The 22,604-nt window shown below is 41.0% G+C and overlaps 1 protein-coding gene and 2 long non-coding RNA genes across 4 annotated transcripts in view; 1 reads left to right on the forward strand and 2 right to left on the reverse strand.

Annotated features, from left to right (window-relative positions):
- Positions 1 to 12,160, reverse strand: part of PLCL1 (phospholipase C like 1 (inactive)) — a 197,954-nt gene extending 185,794 nt beyond the window's left edge. Inside the window, exon 1 of the mRNA XM_040560732.1 lies at positions 11,856 to 12,160. Coding sequence (XP_040416666.1) covers positions 11,856 to 12,107 — 252 coding nt within the window. The 5' untranslated portion in view covers positions 12,108 to 12,160. The remainder of the gene's footprint in view (positions 1 to 11,855) is intronic.
- LOC121071894 lies at positions 5,519 to 9,994 on the reverse strand. The gene is made up of 3 exons (XR_005820846.1): positions 9,885 to 9,994; positions 8,743 to 8,897; positions 5,519 to 5,816 (listed from the first exon to the last, which is right to left on the reverse strand). It is a non-coding gene; the product is annotated as an uncharacterized LOC121071894 (long non-coding RNA).
- A 285-nt stretch (positions 12,161 to 12,445) lies between the features above and the next one.
- On the forward strand, positions 12,446 to 21,353 carry LOC121072705. Of its 2 annotated transcripts, none has more exons than XR_005821374.1 (5): positions 12,446 to 12,532; positions 14,813 to 14,941; positions 16,947 to 17,129; positions 17,238 to 17,300; positions 20,609 to 21,353. It is a non-coding gene; the product is annotated as an uncharacterized LOC121072705 (long non-coding RNA). The 2 variants fall into 2 exon arrangements; XR_005821375.1 differs by lacking the exon at positions 20,609 to 21,353 and adding an exon at positions 17,379 to 18,365.
- The last annotated feature ends 1,251 nt before the right edge of the window (positions 21,354 to 22,604 follow it).

Below are 22,604 nucleotides of genomic sequence, written 5' to 3' on the forward strand. Positions count from 1 at the left end.
ATTCCTTTACAACCACCAATATTCAGCACTTGTGAAGATCAGCATTTGCTTCTGATGCCAGCAGTTTTGCCAAAAGCTTCTCAAGTAGTCTTTTCTATCTAAATGCACTATGGATGAAATCCTCCTTTGATGCAACAGGCCTAAGGAAAAATAAATAAAGTCTCAGGACTACAACACCTCCAGGCAAGCAATTCTGCTGGCACAAGACTGCTCAGGATTGCAGTTTGTCACAGCAGCATGATACAGCCAGCACCGCTTCCTACTCAGAGCAACGTGCACAGCAGCTTTCTGCAGAAACTGCCAGCTCAGACTGGAAGTAAGCACAGCAGTTTTCAAGCAAACCCACTGCGCTATGGGAGCGACATCTGTGCTTTTGCATTCTCTGGCTCTTCTGGCACTCATTTCAGAGGCACTTCTCCACCTTGCAAGAAAAGGTCCCTTGGTATTTTTCCACACAAGCTTATTTTCAGTAAGGACTAAAGCAAATGGCTGTGTAGATAACCTGGTACCACCTTGAATTTTAGGTAACTCCTGATGAATATCTCACTTTAAAATTGAGAATGGTCCATACACTTTTTTTTTTTAAAAATCCTTCTTGAATAAACCATTGTAACTTGTATTTACAGTAGGCCAAAAAGTAGCAGATAACTCCTAACAAGCACTTGCAATATGGGAAAGTTATTTGGCAGTGAAACTCATGTTTTGCACTCTTATACATACACCTCTGCTGCAATACTCAAATTATGCCTTTTTTTTTTCTCCTTTGAAGATAACATGCATTTCACGATAACTACAAAGTTTAGCTCCTGGGTTCACTAGAGTAAACAACATAACCATCTCCCACTGCTATACCTGTGTAACACTGCAATACCTAGCCTAAAAATTCAACGTAACAATCTGTGAATTACTGTAGGCATGCAAAGTATGCGCAATACATAGGTAGATGGACAGAAAGATAATAAACTGAGCAAGTGGAGCTATGTTCTTTTGAATATTCAGCCTAGCTAGACCTGTAAATACTTCATTGTTTTCCTTGAATGATATTTGGAGAACTGTGCAATATGTGTTCCTGGCTGCAATACACCACAACACAAGTTAGAGGCATTCTGCAGTCCCTGAGTAGGTGTACAGATAGCTAAACAAGGCAAATGACATTGCAAATGAAATAAAGAATTTGGGGTTACACCGCTGTTAAACCACATAAATGGTCTGTCTTTGCAGGGTCACGTCTTTTGTCTCACAATGACTCAAACAAGAAAGGAAATGCTGCAACCTTTTACGTGAGAAAGCTCATCTTTCCTCTGCTCTCCCAGTGAATGGAACACTGTGCCCACGCTGTTCCTTTCAAATCCTCAAATTTCTAAAAGTGATGCCAAATGCACTTGCAGTGGGATAGAGCTCAGTTTATTCAAGCTGAGAGCCGAGTATCTTTGGAGAAGTTAAAAGCTGGTCTGAAGGAAATGTGCAGTTCTCTTTCTACAGAGAAGGGATACATGGAAGACAGCAGCTACATGTCAATTTTCTAAAGCTAAGAAAATGTATGGTCCTTTCCTATTTGGATGCATTACCAGCTACTGGTACAGGATCAGAATGTAGTCCTAAGGTCGTGCGTGTTACTTCACAGACCTCATGTCCTGATTCTCTGAAAAGCTGCAGCAAAATCTCTCCCTTCTTTAGATATCTTCAGCACTGTGCACAACCCTGCCAACAAGGTGCAGCTTTCTGGCACCTCCTTTACTTCACATTGCTCTACCATCTCACTGCCTTTTGTGTTCCTCTTCATTCCTCTCTGAGCTCATCTCTTTCTGAGAAATGAGGCCATCCACCCAGCACCAGATCCCATCTAAATGGAAGTCAAGGCATTCGCCCTCTAAAAGCAAACTCTTTAGGCAAAGGGACGGTCCCCTTAATGCCACTCCAACAGTCACAGGCATTCCGCATTTCACAGCGCATGAGACATAGTTATGGTGAAAGATGCTGCATCTGCTGGAAGCCAACACAGTTTTTGGACTGAACTATGCTCAGGAGCAGAATATAACATAGTGTAAGTAATATATAATGGCTTGGGAAAGAAAAAAAAAGCAAGTCTTCAAAGTCAGGAGGCATTGCTGCCAAGAACACTGCTACTTCTGGTGACCAAGGACACCAGGAAAACATTCAGCAGTCAGTTAACAGGCTTTAATTTGATCTCGGTGAGATCTGGCTCAGTCCCTTGAAATGAACTACTTGCCCATAAAGATGTAGAAAAAAAAGTATGGAATGCAAATATATTTGTTAACAGGCGTTCTACATGCATACCCCACAACAACACTGCCAAGAAAGTAACTTCAGGCAAGTGCATTTGATTATTAAGTCACTTCTACCTTTTTTCCCTCTACTCTAAGGTGTTTGTGTTGAAATTGTGTTTCTAATAGGAGCAACCATTATCTGGAAACAATCCCCTAAAATCCATTCTTCATCAGTTTAAACTGATACAGTTTTGCCAGAAAACTTAATCTAGCTCCAAGTAGGATCACCATAACAAAAAGTAACTACATTTTAAGTTTTTATGAACCCAAAGAAGAACATTCAAAGCCAGGTAACTGGGTACAGTGATTGGATGATAATATTGCAAAAGCTCAGCCAATCCATTCTCCATCTATGACAGTGTGAAAACTGCCTCTGATTTCATAGACTGCAAAATCACGTGTGTACTCAAAATCTGCATCGCTTTAGGGAGCAAATGCCACAGCAAATCATAACACTGGGAAGAAAATCACAAGCTATATATATGGTATGACTTGCATTTTCAGATCATACACAAGCACAAACAATTTCACGTGAGATTAGAAGGCTACATCCACATTTCCCAGAACCCATCTGCATTTAGCACAGCACCAAGGTTTGGGCGTTACACACGGAGCGAGGCCAACCCCAGCACAGCTTCCAGGCAGGCTGTGGGACGGGGCTCTGTCTACTGCAAAACACAACACGTACAAAAAGTGGTTTAATGAATTCCAATGTCTATGTTTTAGCCAGTGCTCACAGAATTTTTCGTTATTTATATCAGGTAGCCTGGAGGTGTGTCATACTCCAATGGAATATAATTCTTTTATTAAGCTAGTACATTTATCAAAATCATTTCATAAAGCTCCTACAGAACCTCATTGAAAAAAAGACGAGAGATCTTACAGTAATTCATTCACAGTACTCTCCCCTGATAGCTCTGACTTGCAGAGATCAGCAGTCACTCCAGACGAGCAAAATGCAACTTCTAATCAGATATTTATGAAAATTAATAAAATCATACGGCTCTTCCAAATAAAAGTACAGCTTGTAAAAATAAAGTAATGCAAGTACCCAGAAATCATCCACATTTGAGTTGCCTATACTGCATTTTACAAGCTTCTTACGAGAAAACAACATTAAGTAAAACACAATGCTTTTTATATTTCTGTTCAAATAGCAGCAGTAGGATAAGACTGCCAGAATCCAAGAAGAATATTCTCTTCTCTCAAAAAAAAATTATCCTGACAATAAAGAAAAAAATTAAAACACCCTCTGGCCCCTTTGCAGCTGCCCTGTGCCCTCTTGCAGCCCCCCCCACTCCTTACCCCATATCACACCATGACATCCTCCTGCCACCCCCCTTAGACACACACAAACACATCCCACTCCAGCCATGCCCGTACACTTGTACCTGATCCCTGTTCGAAGAGCTTTACTTCCTATTGCTCTTTACTTCCTACCTTTTTCCTCACAGACATGTAGATAACGTTCTCGTGCAATCACCACAGCATGCAGGCACACATAACCACAAATTTAATGATGTTGCAGTAGGGTCTAACATTACAGAACTGCTAGAACTCAGGGGATCTTTTTCTCAAATACTCATTGCAGAAGTTTTTTGGTTTTTTTTTTTCATTTTTTTTTTCCCCCGTTTGATTTTGGATTTTGTTTTTTAAAGCAGAAACACCTTCTAGAACATGCATCAAGACAAATTGCAAAGAAAGGTACACCAGAGTACAAAAACATGACAGGCATAGCTGTGTGTCCATAAACAGCAGGTCCCTCTTAAATTACAAATGCACCTCACACTTCATTGAATCAACTCCTTTTCTTGGTTGCATTTTTTTCCCAAAGCTATCTGAAAGAGCTAAAGAAGATATACCTTTTTTAATTTATAGTTAAAACAGATCCACAATTCATCAGAACTGTCTAATGAATTAAAAACATGCTATGCCTGCAGCTAAAATACACTATCCAGGTAATTACATCTTACACTGCAGGATCACTGCTCAACATGACTTGACACTTTGGGTCCAAAAAATCATAAACCATGAACACTGCACTTCATCTGATCCTTGACTTATCTGAAAGTTATGTAACAGAGAAGGCAGATTCATGCTGAATAGATATCAGATCACAGACATTCACAAGTTGTATCCAAGTTACCAAAACAAACTTTCAGTGAATGAAAAGGATTTGGGAAACCTAATTATCTAACATCCTAATTATCTACCATCTGTAGTTGTTCACAGGCATGCAAATCAATACACAACAACTATGCAGTGCTCAAACTAATTTTCCCTCTCTATGAATCCTCGAACAAGGTACTGGGCAGAAAAAACTTGCTCCCTCCACCCCTTGAAGATGTACCAAAGCAGCATGATATGGGTCAATCAGGAGAGACAAGACCTAACAAGACTTAAAGAGAACCTCCTAGGAATAATCAGTATGGATTCAATTAATGCTTGCTCTGAGTTACATAAGCTCAGGATCCTCTCTTTTCCTATCTCCTTAGAGCTGTTTTTGCCAGGATTATCAAAGATGCAATGTGAGTGTTACTACTCCCCTAAGCATGCAACTCAGAAAGAGAATCAAACCTTCACAGTATATGTTCACAGCTAGAATTTATTCATGTATTTATTTAAGCCCTCTCAGTGCACTAGCAAGGTAGTGATACTTTGATGTCAGTTAGCTTCCAGACTTTGATCTACCTTCAGACAGGCATGTCACAATAAAATCACCTGACACATACTGCCCCAAATAATCTCCAAACTAATTTTCTTGGTTTAAGTGGCTCTGGAACAGGAATATTGTATCTCACTGTACCTCCAGTTAATTATTTAAATGAGAGCCTGTACATACCCTTAATGGTGAGAGATTTCCAGCTTAATAAATATCTGAGTTAACAATGTGCTGAGACTAAAGGAAGACATTACTGTAATCTCAATTTAAACGTGTTTCAGAGACTCAGTAACTATTACAACAAATTTCTGACATGAAAATTCCCCCAGAGACTGTATTGTGTATAAGCAAGCTTCAAAACTGAAAGTGTTTATGAAACAGAAAGAACTAAAAGCAATGCTTCAACGGTAAATACACTCTTACACCAACATATACAAAGACATGTTTTCAGAACATTTTAATATCCAGTAAACATATTTAGCCTTTTGCAGAAGTTAAAATTCATCAAAAAAATAAGTAGTTTCTTAACTTTAATGCATGACAAAACCTCCAGGTCATATTGGCTAAAGGAAAAAAAAAAAGTAAAATACAAGTGTATAAATATTTATATTAATCATCATTCTCCATTCCTTAATAAAATCATCAAGGTATACCAAAAAACTACACCTACCAGCTGCATCCTGGAAAGAAAAATAGACTAATTAGGTTGGTAAGCATGATCGGTTAGATGTTTTGCCACAGAGGATGCATTATTGGTTCTACAATAATTGCTTGCATTTTCACATTTTTTCTCTCCTTCCCTGCAGCAAATGTACTATTAACTCAAATAAAACATTTTCTTACAGGTGTAGTTGATCTCAGTGGAACTACAAAAAAAAAAAGCGATAAAAGATTATTATAAGGATTATAGGATTTGCATCTCAGCACATATATGAAAACTTGGTTCTGTTAACTAAGCTGCTGAACATATTTGCAAAACCGTAGAAAACATTCCTCTGCTGCTGCCCTACCCACCAGTGCCATCACTCTAACAGAACATTACTCCTAAACAATTACATAATTCTGCATAATAGTCTTTGTGCACACAACATACTTCAAAAGCAAACCAAGCTTTACCACCAACCTCATCTCCTCTTCCTGACAATAACAGCTGCTATCTCTTCCCTAGGAAATCTAGCAAATGACTTCCCCAAAAGACCTGCCAGAACTTGCGTGTGCAGCTCACCAGACCAGCTGAGTTACAGTTGCTGGCATCCTACTGAGAGGACATTGTCCCACCAGTTTGACAAATGTCACCTTTAGAGACTTTCAGTGGAAGGCATTCAAATAATCTTGACTATTATGATCCTGTATGGAAAGGCACAACAAATGCTGTGCTACTACTAATTTCTCTCCATGTTTAATGAGACTGCGCGTTACATTAGGTACTACATCAAACCAATTGACAAGCAAATCACTGGCCAGTTCGCAGTCAACTTCAGTGAAATTCACTACAAGTTTTCATACAAGCAGTTTGCCCCGGATGCTTGTGTTGTTTGTTTATTTTAAAAGCACTAACTAAAGTCCACTCATGGATAACTAAAGGCTCTCATGGATTTTTAAGGGACTTTAAGCCAGGCTTCAAGTTCTCCTTCAGTGGAAATTAATCTAAAGAGCAATTTACTTGTGTGTAGAGATGGCTGGAAATCACATTTATTCTATTAAAAAAAAAAAAAAACTATCAAAGTCTAAATAAAACATGAAAGACTCCAAGAAATAGAAAACAAAGAAACCTTCACCTATTAATCATAGACTGACTGGGGTACAAGGTTCATATGAAAATGCTCAGCAGCAAGTGTAAGCAACTCTGGGCATGCACAACAGAAATATATCTGTAAGAAACTTTTCTGACAAAACTTAAATCCCTGAAAAGCCAGAGGCGCATAAGAAGGTAGCAGAGCCCCAAGACAGCTTCATGGGACCCCTGTGCCTAAAATCCTGCCTGAATCCCATTTTATACACTTAAATCTTTGTTAAATTCTTTGTATACATTGTTGCAGAAAGTCATTATTGCTAATTTGACTCTAAGAACTCCACAGGACCTAAATCCTGCTCACTACAATGTTGTTATCTTAGGCACAGCGATACTTGACCTACCAAGATTGTTTGGCTTTGAAGGAAGGGGCAGGGGTCAAGCCCAGTCTGAAATGCCCACAGGCCTCCACCAGAAAGCATCACAGCAAGAAATGCAACAGTCCCATGGCATCGCTAGAGATGGAGTAGCTTTTTCTAACTTCTAGATGTAATTCATTTGATGAAAGCAGGTCTACAACCAGTATAGTTTCTGGTTTAAGTTCATGTTTATGAAAAAACAGTGGTGCATGGAATACAGGTGTGGTGTTATGAAAATATTACAAGGATTAGAGATAGCTATGCCTTTACAATCCAAAAAATTCTAAATTACTAATTAACAAAAGATTCTTTTTAATAAATTATTCCACTAGCAATAACAGAAAACATTCTTTTGTGTGCCTTAGCAGTGCATCTAAGTTTTTCCTTACTAGGTTAGAAAAAGGTCAATCCCTACGGGTATCCCAGCTACAGGAGTATATGCATGCATAGGCACACAAGAAACGAAGTACAAAGCGATCAATCCTCTGCTGCAGCTTCCCAAAGCTCAACAGCTTGCAGTTTAGGGACTTTGCAAGCCAGATGCTTTTGGTGCTTTGTGAAGCTCTCCTTCATCAATTTATCATTTTGAACCTGCTTGAACTCGTTTACATTTCTGACTGCCACAGCTTTCTGTGGCTGTTAAGTGCATGATTTAATTACATGCTGTGTCAGAAAATACTTTCATTTACTTTAAACCTGCTGCTATGTAGCTATTGCTAGGTTTTCCCTAATTCATTTTCTGTGAAGAAGGAATAACAGCTCCATGTTACTCTTTCCACAATGTTTGGGAATTTGCACAGATCTTAAATACCACCCGCCAGGTGCCTTTTTCCAGACTGATTTAACGTATTTCTTGTTCGGTAGCAGTCCTTCCATAAAGAGGCTAGGCATATCATTCTTCCATCTAGTTGCAAGCTTACACAGCAAAACACTACCTAAGTTACTGCAGAATCATCACAGTCCTGAACAACTCCACTGTCTTCCGAAAAAAAACAACGTTATATAGCCATGGTGCACACACAGATGTTCATGTATTTTAAGCATTTAAATTTTGTCACCATGCTTTCAAACACAAGCTGGAAGAAACTAAGCCTTGCATTCTTTTTGATAAGAAAGATATGATAAATTTTTTTAAAGCTAAAAAATGTCATTAGGATAAATAAAACTTCTTCAAAGAAAAGAGCTAGTTATCTTGACACTCTTCCACTAATCAATTTAATTGCAAAATCCCAGCCCTTGCAGCTCTTAGACTAGCAGCATATGACGCACAAGGGTAACTCAAACGGCCTTTAAAAAAAGTACCTGCGCATGAAAAAGAAGCACATAGCCTTTGGAAGAACTTTAATAAAAGTACAAGGTCTCATAGGTCTGCTGTGACTACAGTTCAAGTCTGATTCTGCAGATCCTACTTGAAGTTCACCTTATGGACACAGTCTAGTGTTATTGACAAAGCACAGAGCTATGTTATCTGCTATAGTATCTTCATATAGATCCAGGAAGAAAAAACATGGTCACAGAAGTATGTATTGCATGCAAACAAAGCAGAGAGAGAAGTCTGATAAGCACTGACCAGAAATATCTTGGTGAAAGTTACAAAATCTTTCAGTAGGTATTACATAATGAATTACACAGCCTTCCTACCTGCTTATTAAAATGCTTGTACGTGGCGATGTCCAAAGGAACATGCTAGAAGGAAAACACCATTCAACGCTGTTTAGAAGTTGAAGCAGAAAAGGTTGCAAAACATTCCATGTAAAGAAAGGAGTTTTTTGACCTCTGTTTTCCATTCTCCTGCCCTAAAAGTGGTCATAATTAACATTTTATTTTCAAACAATTGGCCATGGATTATTCACAAGAAAAAAAAGAAATATGGAAACACTTGGAAAATAGCTTAGCCAATGCGTGTGCTCCATGTTTAGGCTTATTTGAAAATGGGGCAAGTTCTAAGCTGTATTGCCTGTCCTCTAATTCTGCCTCCCAACCATTATACACTGCTTATTTCAAGCTCCTCATGGAAAAAAAAAATCCTTTCTTGCTCCAGTTCTGTGGTAAGACTACTTACCTCTTTCTTGCATTTAAGACAAAAAAAAAAAACAACCTAATGCATGTGTATTACGAATATTTCCAAAGTACAGGAGCAGCTACAATCATTTCTTGTAGATGCTATTTCAAATTTACCTTAATCTGCAAAGCTGTGAACATTAGCAAAGCAAAATGGGAACAAAAATATTCCAGCTACGTTTTGTTCTTTTTGTACAAATGAGTTCTCTTGTTTCTGAGGCCAAATATAGAGCACTTGAATGCACTGAAGATTATCTAGAAGGGCTCATATTTTACTCGCTTTAAAAACCTTCCCTGCAGCAAATTATGTTTGGCATATACTATAAGTCTGTTCAGTCCTTTACACTTAATTATCCCATGGACACCAAAGCCCTCCAATGTAAGCAACTCCGGTTTCCACTGGAACTGTGGTGTTCGACACTAACCTTGAAACTTGCAGAGCTCTAGAAGACTGCTGGAAAAAAAGGGTGTTGGAAGTACATTTTGATCACCTTCATCTACAGAATTTAAGCTTTCTGTTTACTTCAGTGAGACTGCTCAAGCTAAAAGTATACCTTTAAAGAACTGGGAAAGAAATTGGAGAATAGGGCAAGTGTTCAACTCCTGCGGAATTAAAACTCGCCGTTACTGTACAGCTTGCACTGCTTTCTTAAACTCTCTTTTCCACCTGATAAGATCAGTATAAAGAAAGTGATGGAATGCTACTCTGCCTATGGACTTACCTGAACAAGAAATTTTAGATTAACATGAATATGATCAAACACTGCAAAATCCTTCCGCTACAAAATGTACAATGCTTAACCAGAACTCCTGCTTATCAAAGTCCTTCAGCTGAAAACTGAGAAAATGAAATAAGCATTACTTTCTAAACGTTAATTCCATTTGCACTCAGCACCTGATGAATATTTTCTAGGGCACCTGAAATTCCCAAAAGATGCAGACAAATAAATCATTCAATTCTTCTGAAATAAGAGTATTTTCCAAGTTAGTAACTGGTATAATGACAAGGAAAACTGTGCTTCAAAACATATATCACTGAGACAACCTTGTGGAGAAACAAATCATGCTTTATATGGAGTCCCAACAGCATAATGCCTTAGAGATGCACAGCCTGCAAATGCTCAGGTTTAGATACCTTCTTTCAAACACAACCATGTCATCTTATTTAATTCATCACCTTAACAATTAATGTTTAGATGAAATATGTTCTTTTTTGTTCTTAGTATTTCTATCATGAGACCATTCAGTGATGGTCTCATGAACATTCAGACCTTACAGCGATGATCTGCAATAGTTTTCTAGTTTCCAGACCGGGTTTACGTACAGGCATCCTTTGTTCTAAAGCTTCCTATAAACCGCATTTTCGCTCTGTAACATCACACTCAAGATCAGCCACATCCCCCTTTGCTATTATTTCACCAGGCTAAGCAAACCATGCTCACATAGCATTCAATCCCTTGACCTTAGAAACCCATCCTGGTTATCCCTCTTACCACCTGTTTCAGTTTGAATGCATCATTTCTAAACACATAAAACAGATTTTACCCAGTATTTCAGATGCAGCCTTACCAGTTCCTTACTTAACATTAATACTTTCTCATCTGTCAGAAATATCTGTCAATTAACGCCATCCCAGGATGCATATCAAGAAATTTTCTCCAGCTGGAAGATATTTCTCTATACTCAATAATATTTCTAAATGTCAACCTATAGTGAAAATGCCTCACAACCATTAAAGCATATCTGCCATTCGTGACAGTTCATAGAGCTAGTGTAGTCTGCAGAAACAACGTGTGCTTTCATTTGCATCCAAGATTGTGCATTTTCAATTTCCAAAACCTTCACACAATTCCAGGAGGGAACTGGATTTATGCACCAAAACACTTCCAGAACTTTGGTCCTGATTTAGCAAAGCATCCATGCATTTCTGTAACTTCAGATTGGAAGCGTTCCCATCATATTCATTGGATGCTTCTAGAAGACTAAAAGTCACACTTTGATGCTTTGTTGGACTCAATGGTTAATACTTCGAGGTGGAACTTCCCAAGGACCCTCACGGGGTCTTTTACATTTAACTACCCGGGTCTCCTCTAGTTGTTAAAGCTTTAAAATGAAAAAAAGCAGGCGTTTTGTTTATCCACCCGTTGGAATGGATGTTCTAAGTTCTCAGCGCTAAGTCTGTGTTCTTTGCTTCCCGCATGGAGCCGGGGCTTTGCCTGGTGCTTTGCCACCTTCACAAAGACGAACCCAACCCGCAGCGCTCCCACCGACGTCCTCCCGAGCGCAAACCACCCCGTGCGTGCCCACACGCCGGTTAACTGCCCTGCCGGCTCCGTTCAGCACCCTCACACCAACTCACGATTAGCCCAGCAGCGAGGCGGCCCCGCTTCACCGCAACCCCCCCCGGCTGAAAACCAAACGGAAAACGAGCCAACAAACGGCACCGGCTGAGCGCGGTCAGGGTGCCGTTTCCTCAGAGCCTGTGAGGAAGACAAATGCACCCGGACTCGGCGCGGGCACCCTCACGCCGATGCCGTCCCGTCGCCGCTGCAGGCGCCTCCCGCGGCCGCGATGGGGCACAGGGCGCCGCGGGGGGGTCCCTCGGTGCTGAGGAAGCCGCCGCCGGGTCGGGCAGCCCCGGGGCCGCCGCTGCGGAGCCGGGGCCGCCGTCGGGGTCCGCGTCCCGCCCTTACCTTGATGATGCTGCTGCGCCGCGGGGCGGCCCGGGCCGCCTCCAGGAGGCCGGCATCGAGCTCCGGGGCTGCCGCCGGCCCCGGGCTGCCGCCGGGGAAGCGCTCGGCGGCCCCGACGGCCGCCACGCCGCTGCGGCGCTCCCGCCTCCTGCCCGCCGCCGCTTCGTGAGGGGCCGCCTCGGGCTCCTCGTCGGCGCGGGGAGCGGCGTCGGGAGGCGCCGGCTGCTCCCTGCCGCTCGCGGCTTCTGCCATCGCCCCGCCGGGCGGCGGCGACCCGCGAGGGGCGCCCGGGGGACGGGACGGGACGGGACGGGACGGAACGGGACGGGACGGGGCTGGGGCGCTCGGGGGGAGCGGCCGGCGGCGCTGCCCTCAGCGGGCGGCGCTGCCCTCAGCGAGCGGCGCCTGCCCGCCGCGGGGCCATCCCCGAGGGCGGCCGCGGGGCCGGCGGCGGGAGCGGGGCTGCAGGAAGTGCCGCGAAGGCCCCGCGCCGCTCTGACAGGCGCCTGGGCGTGTTGTGACAGGCGGCGCTGACGGACGGCGCGCCGGGCCACTCAGCGCCGCGGAAACCGCCCCGCGGGCGCCGCCACGGCCAATGGGCGTGGCGAGGGGGCGTGCCCGCGGGCCGTCCCGAAGGTGGGCCGGGCGGCGCGTGGAGGCGAGCGGCCGCGGGGCAGGTAAGCGCTGCAGCGGCCGTGCCCGCGGGACGATTGCACGGCGCTCGGTGCAAAGGCGGCGCGGGAAGGCGCGCGTGCAGCCCGCTCTGAGGGGCCGGGCGCGGCGCGAGGCGCGGCACCGAGCGCGGGAGGGAGCCACCTCGGCACCGGCCGAGCCTCCGTCGCTCAACGCCGGCCCCACACGCCGAGCCCACAGCGGCCCCTGGCGGCCGTCCGGGCCCCGAGCGTCGCTGCGCTGCCCTGAAGGGAGCAGGGCGGTCGGTGCCGACACGCAGTTACCGCCGCCGTCTTGACGGCTGTGAGAAAGCTTCACCTGCCTCAGGGTTCCTCGGGAACTGCCTAATTCCCGAGGTGGGCACCTGCTGGCAGCCAGCGGTCAGGCAGGGAAGACGTGAGGTAGCTCCTTACCTCAGCCGGCCGTGAGCTGCAGGGCGTAATTGCCACCTAACGGATGCGATGGCTATATACATAGACTATGTATCATATTTATAACTCCACGTTAAAAAAGAACAGAGTTTTTGTCAAGGCTACTGAAGCATTTACCACGTTCAACACAAAGAAATACTAAATGAGGGACAGATGAAAACCCCACCAAACTTTTTTTCTCATGCTCTTCCATTGAAATTAGATCCCCAAAAATGACATTGTAATGTGTTTGTTCAACAGTTTTGTTTTTCATTGGGAAAGGCCACAAAATATGTAACCATAGAAAAAAATAAAAAAATACATTGAAGAAATGTTGATCATTAAATACCGGAGAGAACAAACTAGTAACGGAGTGGAAGACTCAGTTGCAGCCTATATTTTACAGTGTAGTCAATATTACTGAGGCATTACAGCAAAGAAGGGGGGGAAAGAAGCACTAACAAAAGCTTATGGTTGTATAGCTCCGTACTGTCACACAAACAAACCTAAGAAAACTAATTTAAAGATGATGGAAAAGGTAATTACAATGCAGTGTGCTATCAGGAAGAATTATTACTGGAAACAATACAGCTTTTTTGTGCATTTTGTGCAAGCATATGAAGTTTAATCACCAGATTAATTATTTGGAAACAGCAAAGTACTGTCATAGCTGCATCCAACAGGAACAGTCTGTAGCATGTTATATGCAGATACGTGTTCGCTAAAGAACTTCATCCTTTCTACGGTATTTCTTAACATTTCAAATTAGAGATTTATCTGTCTTCTCCAGATATGTCGGCAGAAAGAATGAAAAAATGCATTTGTCTTCTGAGATCAAAAGTTTAAAGTCATGTTATTGTCACCTTAAATGATAACCTTTGATATCTGACATCTTTAATGGAAAAGGACCTACAAGTATCCTGAAGTTTATAAGTTTCATAAACATCAAACCTATGGGGAACACACAACAAATTGTATCTGTTTTGTCCCCAGGATGCAGAGGTTGTGTAGTACAGCTAAGAGACGGTTCAGTAAAACTTCTCTCCAGAAGATAATAAAACATTAACTATTTTTAGTGCTATATTTCTGACTGCACACCTCTGGATGCCTTTCACATGTCTGTATCTATTGCTGTTCCTAAATATGAAGAACCAGGAATTTGAGAGGAAAGAGCAACTGGTTTTGATACTTTTCAATACCTTGTTTAAAAAAAAAAAAGTTAATAAAAGGAAGCTTTACCCTAAAAGCCTGTGTATAGGAAGTAAATAACAATAAAGAGATTGCTTGGTGTTGAGTGTATTTAACAGATATCTGTAGTAGGCTGATCTGATGCAGTCCATTGTTCCCCAGTTGCTTGTTTGTGATTTGCCATTTGTATATGCTTTGCAAACAACAACAGTGGCTGAAATCATGCTTAATTTTTTAGAGCAGAAACCAGTCAAAAACCGTAAATTGTAACAGATTGACTTCATCCACATTCTGTTATATTAAAAGGCAGTAAGCGTGCTGTTGGCTTGTACGTGTCAGCATGTGGCAGGGGCTGGGGTCTGCACTGGGGCAGGCAGGGCAGGGACTCACAGCACCCCTGCCAGGGAGCACAAGGGCATCAGGCATCTCCATGGGGACAGGCTGAGGACAGACCAGGACATCAGTCCGCAGGTGGGATTAGAATCAGGCCTGGCGAGGTAAGCTAGGGCCAGACGCAGTCCTGGACAGCCCAGCAGGGCCATGCCCTCACAGCAGTACAGTGTGGAGGTTCAGACTTTACCCAGAAGGAAAGATCGAGAACATAATTACAAGAATACTTTATGCAACTTTGAAGTGATTAAATTCTTATTATATTATAGTTCACAATTTTTGTATTGAATCTTACAGGACGTGGAGCTACATATTCAGGACAACACTCAAAAGGATCATTTTTTTTGCAGAGCAATGGAAATGACAAGACAGAGGCATTCTCTCTTTGACATTATGTTGGACATCCTGGAATGCTTTCTTATGCAGGTACGTAGTTTAGATGGTGGAGGCAGAGAAGATCTTCTGTAGGTTCTTACATAGTGTTTCCGGCAGTCTGTGTGTAACTTCTGCTCAGACTTTCTGCTTCATATTGAAGCAACTCATCTAAAACAACTCTCTGTATCTCAATACTGCACGAAATCTGCAGCAGAGACGTATCCTAAAAAGGGTAGAAAGGAAGAGATAGGGGCAGTTTTTCAAAAACAGTCAAGGAATTCACTCAGGCTAAGAAAGGCAAGATGATAGATAAAAAAAAATCTATTTGTGTTCGTCTGAGCGTGTGAGTCAGCAAGTGCCTGCAGTGTCTCTTTTAATGTTTTTTGGTATACTCAACTTACTCTGTCCTCAAAGCATACAATTATTCCTCAGTGGGTGTATTTTGTACCATAAGAGAGCTGAAAATAGTCTTTTCAGAGCTGTGCTGGAATATAGCTTACATAAGCCACTACTTTTCCCTTAGATAGTGCATTTTGGGAAGCTCTTAAAATTGTGTTCTGCTGGGAGCATGAAAGTGGTGCTCCTGCAGCAATTGACCATGACTGATGAAGTGTGAAAACTGACACCTTTTCCTGTCAGGAACATTGCATTTGCAAGACTGGAAAAGAGCAATAGAGAACAAGCTGCAATTTCTCCAAGTATGCATCCTCAATGATAGGAAGTCATAATTCATTTTGGAATTGATGAGACTCATGCAAAGCTATTGATGAGAAAATGTACTGCTAGATAATTCTTAAAGTAGTGATTTCTTTAGTCTTAGTGGTTGTTGTGCATGTTTTTCTGTGTTGTTATATCCTGAATACGCAATTATAAAACAAAAAAGCACAGTAATATTCTAATTCATTTATACAAAGAGGTACTTGTTGCTAAGCTTCACTCAGGTTTTTGCAAAACAACTCCAACTCCTATTTTGCCTATATAATTATTACTATGTTTCTAAGCTAGATAAAAAAAGCAAATTTGCAAATTTGAGTCAGTATTCAGCAAATACAGTCAAAAGGTCATAATCTTCAACTTAAAACATACTATGTATGTTTTCAAATTTTGTTTGTTTTTTTTAAACATATTTATATTACTTCATTCAGTGCCTCTCTTTGGATGACTCTTGCCTTGCCTCCTACTTTAAAAAAAAAAAAAGTCTCACTGTGCTTATGTATATTCTTATTTTATTTTCTAGGTAGTATAAATGTTGTGTCTTCTCTGAGTTAGCAAGAAGTAGCTTTTTGATGTGTCTCTGTATGTGTATCTTGTGTGTAATGATTTTCGTGTTCCAGCTGAAGTCACTGGTGAATTATTTTCACTGTCTGGCAGCACTGTCAGGCTCATCCAATGTTTTTAATAATTACAATACTCCAGTTTTGGAAGAGGCCACCAATTCTTAACTCATGATCGAATACTCAGGTCCTGATCTTACCCTATTTTACAACCACTGTTTACTATATAGGCATAGGCTCAAGCTTGTAGTGGAATGTATTGATTTCTGTGTGGAGGTCAGTGCATATGAGAAGACTGTGAGTACTGCAAAGAGCCACCCAAAAGTTACCCAACACCAGAATTAAGGTTAATTTCATGCAGTGTAATATCCTTTGATGTGCACACTGCAATCACTTAAAATGCTGTAGGACTCTGGCTCCTCTTACTACATAGGATAATCCATGGGAATGAGACTGTTCTCTCTGCTTTCCTCACCATGAGATCTGGCACACTTCTCACCTTTCTCCAGGTGCCACATTTCACTGCCACCCAGCTCCTTCTCCAAGGAGCTTTAACGAGGCATTCTGGTACTCATTACCTCTTGTTCTTCCTTCCCTTACCTGGATCCTCCTAGTAACTGCTACCATCTTTTGCTTACCACCTGCCATGGACCACTCAGCACAGGGACAACAACTGGACACCCATGACAGAACAGTTGTGGCATGTTTTTTACCACCATTGGGGGTACTCCTTTCGTTGCTCATGCTATAGGCTTGCCTTACCCATTTGCTCCCTCCTGCAGGCTCAGCTCTTGCCACTATACGTACAACCTCCATGTCTTCTTCAGCCCCAGCCTGGGCATAGCGATGGGTCATTGCGGGCAGAGAGAGAACATTGCAGCTGATAGCTCTGCTGGTTGGCTTTGGACATGATACGGCACAACTGCTCCACAGCTGCAGAGAAGAATGATTGGAGCCTGGTTTAGGTAATGTCTGGTGTGAACAGGGGAATAAGATCTGTAAAGAGATTCTTTAAACAAATTTTTCAGAGGCATAGCAGGTAGCAACATTTGAACTATTTTTTGTACTGACAGGAAAGAGAACATCCCTGCTTCCTCTACCAAATCTGACTTCAGCGATGTTTGAACTCTTCAAAGGTAGGATGGAAAAACGTCATATGTTGGTTCGTTTTTGTAAATAATTTATGAACATTTTTTCCTATTCTGATTTTCAAGGATAGATGTTTCACAAGAATTCCTTTCCCTTTACGTAAACGAAAAGTCACAACATGAGGCATGCACCCATCTTCAAATTTTGTCTGAAGTGATTGAAGCTCAGGTAGTTAACGAGTAATTGACATCAAGGTCTTCAAATGGACAACATCAGATAATCCCAGAAGCAGTGCTACAACTTTGGCAAAACCTTTCTATATGCATTGATAGACTTTATCCTTTGGTGTAACTTGTGAAGCTTTGTCAGTTTCCCTATGTTTAGTTGCTAGTTGCTTAAGTTCGTGCAAGGAAAGAAAAGGCAGGTTGTATACGTTATAACAGAAATTGTCTGAAGGATTTGGAGGAGTTGTAAACATCAATTCATTTTCAAGTCTAATGATAATAGTAATGGCTCTTCTTTAAAGTAGGTGGTAATTCCATTTAATGAGAACGGTTACCAGTGACTGTCTTTTTCACTGAACTCTTTTTAACTCCTGAGATCAGTGCTTTTATTATGTCTTTGGCTGTGTCACATGCATAGAAACCTAACTGTAGTTGTTGCTACCTTTCAGGCTATGTGAACTTGCTTGTTAACTGCTATGAACAATATCATCCATTTTTCCCTTTCTGTGGTAATTCACCTACCAACAGATACAATTTCACAGCAGCGTACTATGTCGCAGCCCTTGGCACCCTTGCCAACGCAATGGATATATTCGGTGTTAGGAATATATGTGGCACCATGGTTCCTGTGCACTTATATGCAATTTTTTGGGAACATTTGGGTTATCATGAACTGTGCAGCTGCTGGGGAAGCAGCATTAGTGTTAAATGATATTTTTAGTCAGGTATTCTTTTTACTGAGGATAAAATGCTTTCTGATAATCCCAGTTAAAAAGCTACTATCAGCATACGTAATTTTGCCACCTCTGAAGAAAATTGCTAGCAATGTCAACAGTAGCCACATTCATACTTGTTTTGCAGTTAAAGAGTTTGGAGGCAAGTTGTGAGTATCGCAGGCATGGAATCTAGGCTATTCTTCTGCCTGCTAATCAGACACACAACTTTCTTCTTCATGTGATTTCTCTGAAAGATTTTGTATTGCTTAACTAGGTTTGGTCGTAAGCAAGTTAAATTTGGTTGTAAACAAGGGGGTATGCAGTAGCCCAACCCTCAGGAGAAAAGACCACTCATCATTAGGAATTCTGTTGGGGGGCTCCTGACAATGATCTCATGAAAAGTATCAAATAATAAAACAGGACTGGATGGTCTGACATCCATACCACAGGCATTTTGGGTGAGGGTTACTTGGAAAAATCCCTAATGCAGCCCCGTGAATAGAATGGCTGGCTGTACAGGAGAGTGTGGTAGCCAAGCTCTTGGGGCACAAATTCTACTTTAGTTTCAATGAGAATAAGGTGGTTTGCACACTCAGAAACTGCTCTGTGACTTTGCTAAAAGTATGCATGCAAATTTGGCCTCATGCATGCAAATTTGGCCTCACGTAATTCATTAGAGAAAGTCATCCCCAAGAAAATATAAAAGATTTGTTGATGAAAATGTAATCGCCAAATAACTTACATTCCCCGATGTTAACTGAACAGGATTTTAAGAAGATTAAAAATACTTTCCATCAGGATGAAGTATACTTAATCTTTTATTGCAAAATCTCTTGTTGCTAAATGTCAGGTTAGAAGCTATTCTAGGGACATGGAATAGAAAGGATAATGACTAATCTATGTAAGCTTATTTTCCTGAAATTTGCCACTGTGGGAGTGCTAATGTGCTTCAGTTGAAAGCGTTGTTAACCACTGTTTATCTATATCTTTTCTGAGTTGGGTTAAATAAGCTGGTAGTTGAAATCTGTACAGTCTATACTAACTCCCACAGTAGCTTATAGCAGCATTAGCAAAAGTGAAGCATTTTGCACATAAAAGACTATAGAGTTTTACTCCCAAATGCAGCAATTTACATTCAAATCCCCAGGAAAATTGAAAATTATGCCTGTTCTGAGCAAATTTAGAAGACACCTATTCAGGCTGTGGCTTGGAAGAATCCTTTAACTACCCCATTCTAGTCTAATTTTACCTTCTCTTCATCTAATCTCAGGTGTGCTGTCAGACTCAGTGGCAAGATTTAGGGAGAGTAAAAACTAAAGTGTATTAACTTTTCAGGCTTTGCTGCTGCCAAAAGACAGCAGGACTTGGCCTGTAAATGCCCTGCAAGTGAGATGTCCAAGGATTCCAAGAAATGTTCATATCTGTAGGTATTATACATGATGAGGCTCAGTTAGCTGAACAGACCATTTCTCAAGGGTTTGTGATTTGGGGCAAGATAGGGAAAAGGAAAGGAAGAGTCATAGAATCATTAAGGTTGGAAAAGATCTCCAAGATTATCTGGTCCATCCGAATGGTAGTACTTGTTTTGTAAATCCCCACATCCATAACATAGGCCCAAATTTACACTGAATTATTTCCCGTGAGCCACTACCAATAAATCAAATAGAATTTAAATTACATATCAGTCCAGATACTCTGAAAGCCTTAATTTGAGTGAAAGTCAAAAGGTAAAACTGTTACAAAGCTCACACATCAGAGAAAGCGATTGCATTCTACAAAATGCAAAATTACATATTTAGCAAAATTAAAAATAAAGAAAAAAATCCCCTAGTCACTCACACAGACAACAAAAGTGATCTTTTACAGCTTTATTCTACCTGAAATATTAATATGGAAAAATTCCTTCACATTACTTAAAAATAACTCAAGTTCAGTGTTGAGTAGGGAAAGATAAGGAATCCATTTTAAAAACCAATGCTTTGAGTTCTTGTTCCTCCTATTTAACTAAAAATAAGTAAAGCAATAGTAGAAAATTTCAGAGGAAGGGACCTTTTTCATAGAGTTATTTGAGATCTCCAGGTAAAATACTCTGTCACTATACAAGTAGATTATGATCAAGTGTTGCCCATTAAAGTTTGCTAAGCTTATTTGTCTAAAATTGAATAATAAATGTCAGAAACCAAGTATTTAAAAAAGGTCATCAGACTTGCATTGTAAAATGTATTGCTTTCATCTCTGCAATTGCTACTTTACTGTTGCAATTCTGCTTTTCAGCATTAAATTCCCTATTTGTTTCAGTCAATTGACATGGAAGGTAATTTAAACCATAATGTATAGAATGAAACCAAGCACAAACTTTTCTTCCTGTACTCAGCTGCCTTCATCCCATTTCAGTTCTCTTTTGACTCCTTCTAGGTACTTAACTCATGTAAAGATGGAAGGAAAACACTGGAAAAGACATTACTTCTTGATATGTTTCATATCTTTACAACCATGCTGAATTGAAGCTGTTCAGGGCTGCAGCTACAGAAGTTCTTCATTCACAAGAGAAAAGAGTATGCTAGGTTGACAAATGTTCCATTAGTTGGAGTGTATACCGTATACACTCGATACACAGCTCTATATAGTATAAAACTTTTTGTGGGAAAGACAAGACAAAATCAAGGGTGACTACTTTACTTCTATGTTCAGCTATTCAGAATAGTGGTTCTAAGTAATAGCAATTATGTTCTGTTATACTTTTCTTTCACTTTTTCATGTATAAGTTTTGAGAAGCAGATAGTAGAACAAAACCAACAGAAACGTGCAGGAATATATGCAAATTTTCCCCCATAAATGTGGTATCTGCTAAAACAGAAGCAGCTGTTTTATCTGAATCTGAAAAACTGCATGTAAGAAGTAAATTACCACATGCATAAAAAATAAAATAAAATAAAATATGTAATGGACAACAATAACATAGCTTGGCTCTTACAATGAATTTATGTACAGCATCTTAAATCACTAAGTCAGTAGAGAGAAAAGCTCCTGGCATTTTGGAGTACTGGTTCCAAAACAAGATAAAGAAAATTAAGACTCTTTAAAATTTTGTGTATGGAACATATTAGCAACATCCTATTTTTACAGTGAGATTCTTCTTTTTTTTTTTTTTTTAATTTGGCATCACATAAGTTCCTAGACATCTAATGGAAGTCAAAGAATCAAGTTGTAAAAAGTGGGATTAGAACATAGAGTCGTTTGCCTGATGGTGATCAAGTGAACACATTTACCTTATAAGAAAATCTCTTTAACATTATGACGGTGTATAGGTGCTATTAGATTACACTTACATTCATGAAGCTTTACACTCCCAGAGCAAGCAAAGCCTGATACTTTCTCTTTCTTGCAAGTATTTTTCCCATTTGTTTAATAACACACATCAATTGTTTATAATCTTTTCTACTTAGGTATTTTTGTCTGCAGAATTTTACATTTAGTTCAGTGAAACATGTAAGATATTATGACAATGGTAAAAGAATAGTCAAAAACCTGAAATTTATCAAAGTCAGGATGAACATTAAATTTTTATTTGACTAATGGAAACACAGTAGGGAAAAAATGAGAGGAAAAGCCAATCAAGGCTGTCAGGCTAAGTAAAAGTAAATGAGGAGGAGTTTGATAATTTTCTCTTCACCCACCTAATTGGAGATCTATTAATATTCCATGTGACATATATTCATGTGACATTCCCATATGACACAGCAAATCAGATCTGAGCAGAGCAGCTCAGCTGGAGAGAGTCATAGGAAACAGGGTGGGAACCCCACTGAGCCACCCCTGTGTCCTGCCCTTGGATCTCCCAGTGTCCAACAGAGCCCCCAGGTACCTTGCAGCGTTCTCGAAAGCCCCCCTCCAAACTACTCAATACCTCCCCTGTAATCCCAGTGTCCCCAGAGCTCCCCAAAGCCCTCCCAGTGCCCCCAGTATCTCTCAGAGCCCCTCCAGTACTATCCTAGAGTCCTGCAGTATTCCCAGAGCCCCCAGTACCCACCCTATGATGAGTGCAGGGGCTAAAGATTGTAGAGCGTACCAGTGCAGCCATTATGATAAGAAAGGGGGACAGAGACAAGAGGGAGTGAGCAAAAATACAGTTAGAGCAATCAGAAACAAAGTAGGAGGTAGAGACACAGGGCAGAGAGAAGGGTGGAAGTTGGGATGGGCTGAGGAATCATGGCTCATCCACAAGAGAGATGTGTACAACTAACCTAAGTAAGGGGAACAGTGTGGGAAAAGAGCCTGAGATGGAAACGTAGCAGAGAAATACACATACACATTTGAATAAATGGAGAAGTTCCCAGAAACAAGTCATTTCCTTCTGCATTTTTCACATGGCACCAACCATACTTTTTTTATTCATTAGCACTCCATAGGT

This window comes from Cygnus olor, chromosome 6 (genome assembly GCF_009769625.2).
Source record: "Cygnus olor isolate bCygOlo1 chromosome 6, bCygOlo1.pri.v2, whole genome shotgun sequence".
Taxonomy (NCBI): domain Eukaryota; kingdom Metazoa; phylum Chordata; class Aves; order Anseriformes; family Anatidae; genus Cygnus; species Cygnus olor.